Source organism: Thamnophis elegans, chromosome 10, assembly GCF_009769535.1.
Source record: "Thamnophis elegans isolate rThaEle1 chromosome 10, rThaEle1.pri, whole genome shotgun sequence".
Classification (NCBI taxonomy): Eukaryota; Metazoa; Chordata; class Lepidosauria; order Squamata; family Colubridae; genus Thamnophis; species Thamnophis elegans.
Genome location: NC_045550.1, coordinates 54,934,490 through 54,947,843, shown reverse-complemented (window position 1 = coordinate 54,947,843; position 13,354 = coordinate 54,934,490). Strand labels below are relative to the sequence as shown.

Below are 13,354 nucleotides of genomic sequence, written 5' to 3'. Positions count from 1 at the left end.
TACCATTCGAGACGGGGGCAACAGCTCTTTAGCCCCAGGCCTGTCGGAACAACCAGGTTTTGAGGGCTTTGCGGAAGGCCTGGAGGGTGGTGAGGGTTCGAATCTCCACGGGGAGTTCGTTCCAGAGGGTCGGAGCAGCCACAGAGAAGGCTCTCCTCCGGGTAGTCGCCAGTCGACACTGGCCGGCATGGAATTCGGAGGAGGCCTAATCTGTGGGATCTAATCGGTCTAGTGGAGGTAATTGGCAGCAGGCGGTCTCTCAAGTACCCAGGTCCAATACCATGAAGGGCTTTATAAGTAACGACTAGCGCCTTGAAGCGTATCCGGAGACCAATAGGCAGCCAGTGCAGCTCACGGAGGATAGGTGTTACGTGGGTGAACCAAGGTACACCCACGATCGCTCGCGCGGCTGCATTCTGGACAAGCTGAAGTCTCTGAATACTCTTCAGCCATACCGCTTAAGGCTATAATCCATGCACATCCTTGGAGACCATCTCTTCCAAGAGACTTTGCTAGATATGAAGCCTATAGCTTGTGTGCACATATGCACCTACAAAGCAGGTATTTTAGGAACTCATACCCCAAGAAAACCTATGGAAAAAGTCTGACTCCCACTGTAAACAATATTGCTTCCTTTCCAGCAGACCACCATAAGACTATGTTAATTGGATGGGTTTTCCAGAACAGTTCCTGGCTTTTTGCTTTTTGCAGAACCTAAATACACTTGCTGCAAAGTGTGGGGAATGCCAGAACCTGTATATTTCTTAAATGCCTGGCTAGCTTTCCTTGGATTTTTTTTTAACAGCTTAGTTAAAGCCAAAAGAAAGCCATCTTCTACCCCAACCCAATCAGGAAGAATTTTAACGGTGGATTTGAAACAACTGTCACTCGGGAAAAGCTTGGTTTTTTCTTCTTCTCATTTTTGAATTCATAGTTTGGCAGAGCAAGAGAAAACGACCAAAAGGGAGCATTTGAAAAAAATAGTTGAAAATAAGGCGTGGTCCATTTATTCAAATAGACGAAGTCAGAGTGCTATTGGGCACATTAGGAAAGGGGGGGGGGAGGATTGAGACTCCTAAGGCTGATTCAAAGGTCTTGTTCTCATCTTGGAATTCATGACTGTTGACTTGTCTGTGCTCGGTTCAAACTCACAAGTCCAAGCAATTACCAGGCATTGGAGCGGGGTCGAAATAAGGCCATGCGAAGGCGACTCGGGCCAAGCCCGAGTTTACCCTGAAGGAAACTCGCCGGGCTTACCACCCTATTGCAATCGGAGACGCCGCAAAGGTTTCAGCAGAAGTTGCGCATCCGCGCAAAGTGCCCTTTTCCTCGGATGCTCAACGCGCTTCGAATTCTAAATCCAGATTTATTATTATTTTTTAACGCAGACCTTGCAACTCGGATTCTTGTTTCCGCCGCGATCCGGGTGTCTAAAGAGGATCGCGCTGCGTTTTGGGGGCAAGGGTTTTTTTCTCAGCCGGCTCGAGCAACCAAGAACTGGGGAGCGACACCCAGAAGCGGCAGAGCAGAGAGATCGGCCGGTGTTGCCTCCCCGTTTTTGATGCCCTTTCTCCTTTCCTCGGCGCTCCTCTTCCAAACCCGCCTGATTTTCCCAGGCGTTTAAAGGGAAAGCGCACCGCGGTCCATCCCCCCCCCCCAATCCCCCACCGCCGGGAACCGAATTTAGCGGCAAGCACACGGACCGCGATTCCGCCGATCGCCGCCGCGGCCTCCCGGCTTCTCCAACGCGCGCTCAGGCGCCGCCCCTTGAAGCGGCTCTTTCTCCTCCCAGGAAGCCGCCGTGACGGTGAAAGGCTCTTCTCTCCGGAGCAAGTGGACGAGGTGACACGCCGCGCCTCCTCCGAAAGCCGCCGGTGGGCGAGCCTAGCCAGCCGTTCGCCCCGGGGGAAGAGAAAGGAGAGAGGGCGAGAGCCGGGCATGCCTCCGCCGAGGCATTCGCGCCCCTGAGGGAATCGGCCGCCGACGCCGACTCGCGCCTCCTTTTCTGACACCGGGCTGGGGCGCACGAGATCTGGGCATCGCGCCTCGTTTGGAGAGGTCTCTGCTGCACTCGCCGGCTTTCCCCTTCGCCTTTTCCCGGGGAAGGAGGAGCAGGAGGAGGAAGAAGGGAGTGTGCCGAGGGGTCTCTCCCCTCCGTCGGTCCGCAGCGCATGAGGAGAGAAGCGCCCTGAGGACGCCTTCCTCCCGGGGTTCGAGAGACTTGGCTTGGTTTGGCGAGGCTGCCCGTCGGCATTCACCTTGGTCTTGCGCTCCTTCCATCTCCGCGGGCGCGGAGGGAGCCCCCCTCGTAAACATGGCGAGCGATTCTCCGGCTCGGAGCTTGGACGAGATCGATCTGTCCGCCTTGAGGGTAAGGGAGGGATACGGGGCGAGAGAGGGAGAGAGCCGGGGTGAGGTGGGGAGGGGGAGAATAAAACCCACCCGAACATTCCCCCCCTTTTTCCCATTCCTCCCTCTCTGCCCCCTGCCCGTTTCCTTCCTGCCCACCCCCGTTTCCCCGTTTTAGGATTTGAGCATCGCCTTAAGTTTGCAAAAAAGGGGAAGCTGGTTGCAAAGAAAAAAGGGGGATGTTGGGGGGACATAATCTGGATTATTTCGCACACACACACACACACCTTTTGCGGGACGCGGAGGAACGTAGGTGCTCGTTGATGTTTTGCTGAGAATGAAACCCGGGCGAAAAGCCCCCCCCCACCGGGAGGAGGAGGGGTGGAGTGGTTGGGAAAGGGAAGAAACATCTGTCTCTTACTGTCCCTTTTTCATGGTGCATCTCTCGGCTGCAAGTGGAAGGAAGGAAAGAAAGAAAAAAAAAGGGGGGTGGAAGGTTGATTGAGAGGAGAGCTGTTTTGGAGATCACCTTTTGCACATTTGGAAAGCTGTTAATTTCACACTTGCACATCAAGTGTTTTTTTCCCCCCCTCTCCTTCCTCCCCACCCCCCCATGCCAGTTTTATTTTTATTTTTTTGGCTGCCTTCCACTGTAGAATCAGCAATGCTGCTCCTATAGTTAGAGAGGAAAGCATGGGAATGTTTCTAGGCAGATTGTCTCTGTGTGTGTGTTGGTTAGTGTGCATTTGATAGGTTGCCACATTTTCTCATCCTTGTTTCCCTGGCTTTGGAGCCGCCTTCTCTTAGCCCCCCCCCCCTCTTCTTGGGCCTTTTACCTTTTTAGCCTCCTTATAAGAAAGACAATGCATAGCTCTTGTAGTAAGTAGAAAAGATCAGGGGTTTCTGCAAGGATGAATTGGGTAATCTTTATATGTGGCCGCCGCTAAATGCGAAGAGAGACCATTGCCCGGCCACACTCTGCAATGCTTTGTAGACTTGGGTTCACAACTAGAGTTGGCATCTGCTTCAGGGTCAGTGTTCAAGATTGCCGATAGTGTCCATTTTGACCATAGGCTGAAATGAAATTGCATGAATGTGCTCCCCTTTGCACTTCTCCTGAAAGAAGGGCTGGGGGGAGGGGGGAGAGATTTCCTGGCTATTGCAGCCACATGACATGCTACACACATGTTATTGTGGAGTGGAGAGAATTGATGTAATGGTACGTTTTCCCAGAGCGTCTCATTTAGCATAGATTTTTGGCTTCTGCAGAAGCCTTCGGGAGGACTCAGTGCAGGAACAGCTCCTCCTTGTAACTGGAATTGGGCCTTAAGTATTGCTACACTCTGGTTTGATCTCCTGCCATAGCATTCATTTCATTGTCTTAGTAGCGGACCCATTTGGGAAACTATTTTAATACTAGGATCCTTGGAATAGAAGAGACACATATTATCAAAAGATGCTGAACCTTGAACTTGTTTTTGGAATCAGCAATGAGCATAACCCACAATGGCTAGATTACGACTGGGTAAATCATGGCTGTGTTTACATCCTTAACTATGATTTACTCAATCATTTTTCTGGGCTCTCATGGCATAATAAACCCTCAGGCAACCAGATACACATCAGCCAAAATGTGCTTGGCTGGTTTATAGCAAATCAAGCTCATGTGATTAGTTTATGGTTTAACCTGTTATGTGAACACATGAGCAGTTGAGTTAACCAGCTAGTAAATGTCCACATCAAATTCCTCAAATTTGCATAATTCAGTAATGAGATGCAGGATGCTGCAACTGTTATGGTATGATGGAAGTTGAAATCCTTGTTGATCACCTGGGCTGGAAATCTACCTTTAGATCTCAGTGAGCTGTTTTTCTTGGTTTACACTGAGTGTAATATAATATCATAATATATTTTCTGGATTCACACACGCAGTAAACGATAAACCTAGGTTAATAATGCATAGTGTTAGCCAACATGCTATGCCCCCAAAATTCATATTATAGCTCATACAATAGCATGCTAAGAGGTTGGCTGGGCTTTCACGAAATGCTAAACCACAAACTATCCAAGCTCATCTCACCTAACTTGTATAGCTAGCTTATAGTTCAGTATGTCATGTGAACCGATACATGTTGGGTGTATTGGTGTTAAATGAGTACAGCGTGGTTCACTTAAGCATGGGTAAGTGGAACACATTTTGCAATTTTAGCCAGGGCTGATGGATCTAAGAAGTTGTTTTCTTAATTCAGTGTGAAGTTAACCGCGAAGTTCATATGCATTAAAGATTTGCTTAGCCATGATTTCAGAATAAACTACAATGGGTTTATTCAACGGGCAGAAGGCCAGTTGGAACCAGGTTCTAAACTATGGGTTAGACTTCTCAAAGGCTGTAGTGGTGGGTTCCGGGCGGTACGGCCTGGTACCACCATACCAGTAGTAGCCAGAAGCAGCGGCCACCGTACTGGTACGGTGGCTCCTTTGGGCCACCTGCCCGCGTTCCATAGCTGTTTATAACATGACCGGCCAATTGTGCACACACGCACAGCCTGCAGCACCTGCGCAACCTCTGCCGAGCAACTGGGTGTCGGGCACAGCGCGCGTGCCCGACTAGGACGCCCGGTCCCATGCGCAGCCTACCAGTTGCAACGGGATCTGGAACCCACCACTGAAAAGTTGGGTTCCCTTGCTATGCTTAACACAATATGTGGCTAAATTGAGAATCTGTCCCTGGTTACTCTATCACATTCTAGTCTTACGGAATCAGGATTGAGGCTTTTTTTTAAAAAAAAAAAATCAAATGGATGTTCCCAGAGTTATTGATGTTGAAATGCATGCATCATTTTTTTTATCAATTGCACGTCAGTGTTGCAGAGATCTTGTATGTCTGTTTGACACAATGTAATCCTTCAAGGTCAACTGCATACGAAACTCACTGAACAATCTGATTCTGGTGCTGTAATGCTCTAAGGGTTGACACTGTATGGTACATCAGATTTACCTTTGTGTAAACAAAACTCTGGGAGAGAGAGAGAGAGAGATTTCTTCTCTTCTTAAAATACACACATCTATCGGTTATGGGATATTCTCAAGGATAGGATAAATTGTTCAGTATTAATGTAGCTATGAAGCTGGTTCCTGGCCTCAACATTTCTTTTCCCTCAGTAGCATGTTTTGCTTGCAGAAACAGCCATGCTAAATCCTTGCTGAAAAGAATCGAGGAGCGAGAGATATATGAAAGATATCGATTTACAATTGCAGAGGACTGAGTAAACACTATCAGGCTAGGTGGCTTATCTGCTGTGTAGCAGTTCCTGGCATGTGGGTCTGACCAAATCTTGAGGACTTCTCCTAGGTATTTCAAACGGAAATATCGGGGATTGAACTTGAGGCATTCCTTTCATAGAACAATTAATTAGTGGAACAACTTGCCTCCAGAAGTTGTGAATGCTCCAACACTGGAAGTTTTTAAGAAGTTGTTGGATGATCATTTGGGTGAAGTGGTATAGGGTTTCTGCCTAGGCAGGGGGTTGGACTAGAAGACCCCCCAAGTCCCTTCCAATTCTTCTATTCTATTCTATTTGTTTACCCATTCAAATGATCTCCAATTGCCTTCTCCAAGGACTCAAAGGAGGTGTCCGATATAATTTGGAAAAAGTTACACAAACAGCTGAATAAAATGGCGGAAAATTGGCATGCTAGAACAAATACCCTATTTTCCTGAAAATAAGACCTCCCTGGATAATAAGCCCAATCAGATTTTGGAGCACATGGGCTAAAATAAGCCCTCCCCTGGAAATAAGTCCTCCCTGAAAATATTGCAACGCAGCAGCAGCCATGAGGTGACCACGCTCGCCGCCTCCTGCACTTCAAAAATATAAGACCTCTCCGAAAATAAGGCCAAGCACTTATTTCGGGGGTCAAAAGAAAATAAGACCCTGTCTTATTTTCAGGGAAACACACGTACATACATGGTTTTTTGTTCAGGCGTGTCTCAGAGAGACTTCCTGGACAAATCCTTGCAGTTTTCTTGGCAAGGTTTTCCAGAGGTGGTTTGCCATTGACTCCTTCCTAGGGCTGAGAGAAAATGACTGGCCTAGTGATGGTGAACCTTTTGAGCGTGGTGTGTCAAAAATTTAGAAAATGCCTAAGTTAATTCTACTGGTATGTTGCGCCCGTGTGCACATACACACACACACACACACGAAACAATTTATGACATAGTAATATATTAAATTACTTTAATGCATTAATACATAAAAACTTACATAATTGTAAATATTTGTTTTTTGAAATCCTATTTGAACCAGCTCCAGGTTGCATGAGGTCAGAAAACTTTGTGGAATCCTCTTGCAGGGTCTAAATAGAATAAAATAATAGAATAGAATAGAATAGAATTCTTTATTGGCCAAATGTGGTTGGACACACAAGGAATTTCTCTTTGGTGCATGTGCTCTCAGTGTACATAAGGAGAATAGAATACATTCATCCATCAAGAATAAAAGATACAACACTTAGTGATTGTCAAGGTTACTAATAAGCTACCAAATCATACTAGGAAACAAATAAAAATAATATAAATTGAAAGATACAAGCAGCATGGTCATAGTAATAAGTTGGAAGAGACAGATACTAGGAAGAAAAAGAAGAATAGTAATACAGTTTTAGTAAATTATTTGACAGTGTTGTGGGAATTAGTTGTTAAACAGACTGATGGCATTTGGGGAAAAACTGTCCTTCTGTCTAGCTGTTCTGTTGTGCAGGCTCTATAGCATCGTTTTGAGGGTAGGAATTGAAACAATTTATGTCCAGGATGCGAGGGGTCTGTAGATATTTTCACAGCCCTCTTTTTGACTCGTGCAGTATACAGGTCCTCAATGGAAGGCAGGTTGGTAGCAATTGTTTTTTCTGCAGTTCTAATTATCCGTTGAAGTCTGTGTTTGTCTTTAGAGCACCTTGTTCTCACACAATTTTTGGAGGCTCCAGAGGCTGCCCATAGCAATTAAACGCCATCTTCAGTGTACTTCATGCATAAGAAAAACTATAAAAATAAAACAAAAACACACATCCTTCACATACTATAGAATTGAAATTGAAAACCCCTGATATTCCATTAATATTTCACTATACAGTAGAATTCAATAGTTACTGCTCTGGGATAGAAGCTATTTTTCTGCCTATTTGTCCTTTTTTTAAATTATCCTGTACCGTCTGCCAGATGGTAATAGTACAAAAAAAAAGGGGGGGGTGCCCAGGATGCGATGGATCTTTAAGAATGTTTTGAACTTTCTTAAGGCAGTGGGAGCTATAAAACTTTTCCAAAGAGGGGAGAAGGCAAGCAATAATGCTCTGTGCAATGATGTTTACCCTCTGGAGTGCTGTCCTATCTGCCACTGGGCAATTGGCAAACCATATACAGGTGCAGAAAGTTAATGTTATGGTGCAGCGGTAGAAGGTCACCAGCAGTTTTTCATTCAGTTGTTGTTTCCTGAGAAGTCTCATGTACTATAATCTTTTGACCAGTGCTGCAATGTGATCACTCCAGGTCAGGTCCTCTTTTATGATAACACCCAGAAACTTAAAACTGGCCACTGGAAACTTAAAACAACACTGTGTGTTGGAAAGAGAGAGAAAGAGAGAGACACGGACACATACACACACACACACACAAGCAGAGGTAGAGAGACCATCGGAACTTCTAAATCCGGTGGTAAAACTCTTTTGGGGAGTGGGATGTCCATTGTAACTTCAGACAGTTGCTAGGTTGTTCAGTGAGTTTATCTGTAAATAGGCAAGAAATCACGGATCTTTAAAAGGCTAAGTGAATTTGGTTGCTATAACTATACACACACCTATACAGACCGACATAAATACAAATTGCCTCTCTCTCCTTCCAGTAATTGTTAAGAGCTTCTGCAAGGGCATGGTGAGGCAAACCTATAATTATGCAAAGACTTGCAATCAGAAATCAATAGTGATTTTTCTGCCTGAGCGCAGAAGCATGGAGCCAGGAACGATTTCATAAGTCAGTCTGACTTTTGATTATTTCAAAGTCAGGGTTTGGACCACAACACAGCTTATCAGGTATAGGAGAACGGTGAAGTGAAATTGACACACTTGAAGAAGAGAAATATAAACACAACTCAAGCCAGGCTGATAAAATTACCCTTGGATATTAAAACTGTATGTGAAAGGAGGAATGTTGAGCAAAAGATGTTTTGTGTTCTTGGAGGTTGGTAAAACCATCACAATCAATAAAAGAGAAGGTTGAACTGTAGGGTCCTTAATGTTCTCTGAACTTGGTTTCTTGTAGACATTTCATTACTAAACCAAATAGGTAACTAGACCCCACAATCACACAATCATATAAAGGAGAGTTGCATATTGAACCTGTTAAGGTTGAACTGTGGGGTCCTTGATGTTCTCTGAGCTTTCTTGCAGACATTTCATTACTAAACTAAATAGGTAACTAGACACCACAATCACACAATCATATGAAAGAGAGTTGCATATTGAACCCATTAAGGTTGCCTTCAGTGATGGGTTCCGGACCCTGTCGCAACTGGTATGCTGTGCGCAGGGTTGGGTGTCCTTGTCAGGCATGGGTGCTGTGCACGCATGCGCACACCACCGCCCACGCATGCACACACCACCGCCATGCAATACTAGGCTGCTCGGCGGAGGTCTTGCAGATGCCGCACGCTGTGCATGCATGCACAATTGGCCGGTCATGTTATAAACAGCTATGGAACGCAGGCGGGCGGGTGGGCCAAACGAGCCACCATACCGGTATGGTGGCCGCTCCTGCCAGCTACTACCGGTACGGCCATACTGGGTCATACCGCCTTGAATCCACCACTAGTTGCCTTCAACGTGTATAAAATGTAAGATTCCAGTTTTCAAATCCCTTAAAAGCAGGGGTAGATTCAGTAGTTGACAAATGTATTGCATTTTTTTTAAAAGCCAAGTGTAATATTTATAGTAGAAGATGAACATTTGAAAAAGAAATATTCGTATTTAAGTCAAACCATGCTGGTACTTAAATAATGTTGGTTATTTAGCTTTTCCTCCTTCAGTAGTGATTTACTTATACCTTCAACTAGTCATTTTAATTCAAATTTGATTCTGGTATAAGCCATACAAATAGCAGGTTTGCATAGTTCCCTATTTGAAAAATGGTGATCAGTGAACTTCTGGTTTCAAACAAGGGTAAAATAATTTATATAATTAAAGAAATTGAGATTGGTGGACTAAAGACACACAAAAAAGTACACAGTATGTGTTGTGTGGAATAATGTGGAGGCTGTTGGCTGCCTAAAATACGGTTAAAAGATAGGAAGAAACCTGGCCTTAGTGACTGGAATTTCTTGGATAGACATGTCTTGTTTGGTCAATATAATTTTGTTGCATTTTATATGACATGTTTATGATATGTTGCCGTGTAGAGCTTGTTGAATTACTGATGCAAATGCACTTATATGGGAATTCTCTCCTGTTCACCTAGAATTGCAGTAAGAATCCGTTTTTAGCCTTAGAGACAACCAATTTAGTTTGTACTAGGAATTCCACCTAGATTTTTAGGGGTGTATCATGTACTACCTTCTATGTATTGGCATGGCCAGGACAAATTCCATATTGATTTAAGGATTTAAACAACCATTCTCCCTGTATCAGATTAAACATGAGAATTTGGTGATAAGTCTAGAAGAGTATGTTCCTCATTCTAACAAGTTGTATGCCATTTTAGACAGAACTCAAGATTGTGTCTTTTTCTTATAAAGAGAAGTCTCCACGTTGTACGCCTATGTTTATAAGGATATTGTTACTTGGATGTCTAGTGCATTAATTAATGAAAAAACAAAAACAAATTGTACTTCAAGTCAAAGATCCATGGAGTTTGGAATTTCTTCATCTTGAATCAAAGATAGGGGTCTTTAATATCTGATATTATCCAGCCAAAATCTTCAGTGCTTTGTTAATTTTAGTTTATTTTGCTGTTGTACTAATTCTGGGCGACTTGTTCAGAGCTGAATGTTGTTATGAGTTTGGATGACATCCAACAGTGTAACTATGTATTCCCATAGCCCCACATCTATAAAAACAATAATTTTTTTCAAAGGCCATTTGTTTATTTTACAGCTAATCTTTTTCAATTAAGATAAGATGCTTGTGTGCGAAACAGAATTCATCTATTGCGCTGTTGCCAGTGTGTTCCATCGATGTGCCATCAGTTCCATTTGAGTGACAAATGAGGGGAAAGTTGTAGGATACATAAAAGGATTTTGTGCAAATTGTGTTTTTGTTTAAGTATATCCTCTGGCACGGGCATTTTTTATTTTAGCACTGTGCTGAGGTAAATTAGTAAGCATGTTTTAAGTGCCCTGTTTCCCTGAAAATAAGACCTCCCCAGATAATAAGCCCAATCGGGCTTTTGAGTGCATACGCTAGAATAAGCCCTCCCCAAAAAATAAGCCCTCTCCCAAAATATTGCAACACAGCAACAGCCACGAGGTGACAACGCTCACCACCTCCTGCACCTCAAAAATAATAGGACCTCTACGAAAATAAGACCAAGCACTTATTTCAGGGGTCAAAAGAAAATAAGTCCCTGTCTTATTTTTGGAGAAATACCATGTTATCCCTGCTTAATTTTCATTGAGCTATTTGTAGAGTGTCCTTAGAGGCACTTATAACCACAAATAGCCTGAAACTTTGGTCAAGACCTGTGAACTTGTTGGTCAGATTGCCAGCTACATTTAAGTTTAGTTTATTTTTCTGCTAGATTTTGTTTAGAAAACAGAGTCAGGCCTGGGAAACCATTGGGCTCAGAGGATAGCATGAAATATCAAAAAACAATCTGGATAGGCAGTCTGAAGCCCATCTCACCAAGTAGTTATGATATTAACTTTCATGGATCATCAAACATATCCTCAGGTGCAAAAGTGTATAAATAGTAAGTGCATGATCTGTCGGCATACATGTGAGCATGATTTCTCTCTCTCTCTCTCTCTCTCTCTCTCTCTCTCTCTCCCTCCCTCTCTCTCTCTCTCTCTCTCTCTCTCTCCTTCCCTCCCTCCCTCCTTCCCCCCTCTCTCTCCAAGCAAAGGGAGTTTTGTCCTACTTTTTTTTGTAAGTTGAGGGTGCTTTAAGAGCTGAAGTATAATACAGGTAATCCAGAGTTCATTTAGTGACTGTTCGAAGTTACAATGGCAGTGAGAAAAGGGACTTATGACCTTTTTTCACACTTATGACAATTGCAGCATCCCCATGGCCATGTGATTTACATTTGGATGCTTGACAACTGGTTCATATTTATGACGGTTGTAGTATCCTGGGATCGTGTGACCATCATTTGCAACCTTCTGAGAAGCAGAGTCCGATTCACTTAACAACTGTGTTACTAATGTTAACAACTGAAGGGATTCCCTTAACCAATGTGGCAAGAAAAATCACAAAATGGGCCAAAACCCACTTAACAAATTTCTTAGTTAGCAAAGTACATTTTGGGGTCAATTGTGGTCATAAGTCGAGGACTACCTATGTTAGCAGTCTTAGGATAATTTTTATATGGACCCTGCAGCTGTTCTTAGATGTTGCTGAATGTCCAGTACGAATCTTTCTCCTTCCTCTGCACTCTACCCTTGCAGGGTAATTTGGAGTTACGCTTGAATGCCTTTAAGGATGCTGTAACATCTGTTTTGTTACTAGCACTAGCACTTAGACTTATATACCGCTTCATAGTGCTTTTACAGCCCTCTCTAAGCGGTTTACAGAGTCAGCCTATTGCCCCCAACAATCTGGGTCCTCATTTTACCCATCTTCGAAGGATGAAAGGCTCAGTCAACCTTGAGTCTGGTGGGATTTGAACTGCCAAATTGCAGTAAACCAGCAGTCAGCAGAAGTAGCCTGCAGAACTGCACTCTAACCACTATACCACCACGGCTCATGATGAGTACATATTGAAGTTTTCTTTGACATCTACTTTTCTTGACAGCTACTTTTACTGTGGGCAAAGAGAATGTGGAAACAAAAGAGAAAAGTAATTTGGGTCTGTAGCAGGGTAGGTTTGATTTAAATCAACTCGATTTAACTCATAATTTTTAAAGAGCAATTCTCATCTTATCCCACAGTGGATCCTCCTCTGACATGCTGTTTCTCACCGACAGTCCCAATATTGCAGAATATATACCGTATTTTTCGGAGTATAAGACACACCTTTAAACCCCCAAAAAGAGGGTGAAAATCTGGGTGCATCTTATATTCTGAATGTAGCCCCGCCCTCCTGGTCTGTGTGCCGGATTTTCAGGTGGTTCCAGACAGCAGGGATTCTCACTTCCACATGGAGCCTGATTCCTGAAGCGGTCCAGGGAATTGCATTGAAAGCCCTCTCAGGAGCTGCCAAGTGCTTTGACACCCGCTGAGCCTCCTTCCACCACAGACATGCCTTCTCTTTTCTCCTGGCCAGATCCGCCACCTGAAATGTGAGGATCATGGAGGAAAGAGCTTTCAGGTGGCAGCGCCTTCCGCACGAACCATTTTTGGAATCAGGGAGGGGATCCGCCGCCTGAAAATGCTTTCCTTCACGATCCTCATGGGTGTCAGAAGGGCAGCAAGGGCTTGGTGGCTCCTGAGGGGGTTGAGCCTTCTCCGCTCCCAACGTCATTGCCCTGAGGGCATCACTGGCAGCCTCTTCCCGCAGCTCAGGAGGTGTGCCCTCTCCCCACTGCTGCTGCTCGGCCTGAAAACACTTTCCTCCATGTTCCTCATGTTACAGGGCGAGCAGCGTCAGTGGGAAGAGCGCGAGAGGGGAGTTGCTCTTTTTTCCATGGGGCAGAAGGCTTTTAATCAAGCTTGATTGTACCCCATTCCAGGTTTTTAACTTCCCGATTTAGCATCCAGAGAAATCAGCGTCTCTGAGGCACCTCTCAATTGCAGGGGGAGGAGGAGGGCGGCATATACAAAAGCCTCTGAGTAACTGGGAAAGAAAGCCGCGCTTGGAACCTGCTGA

General features: G+C 44.5%; 1 protein-coding gene across 1 annotated transcript in view; it reads left to right on the top strand.

Moving 5' to 3' along the window:
* Window positions 1-1,842: 1,842 nt before the first annotated feature.
* Window positions 1,843-13,354, top strand: part of TNIK (TRAF2 and NCK interacting kinase) — a 350,683-nt gene continuing 339,171 nt past the window's right edge. Inside the window, exon 1 of the mRNA XM_032225673.1 lies at window positions 1,843-2,371. Coding sequence (XP_032081564.1) covers window positions 2,315-2,371 — 57 coding nt within the window. The 5' untranslated portion in view covers window positions 1,843-2,314. The remainder of the gene's footprint in view (window positions 2,372-13,354) is intronic.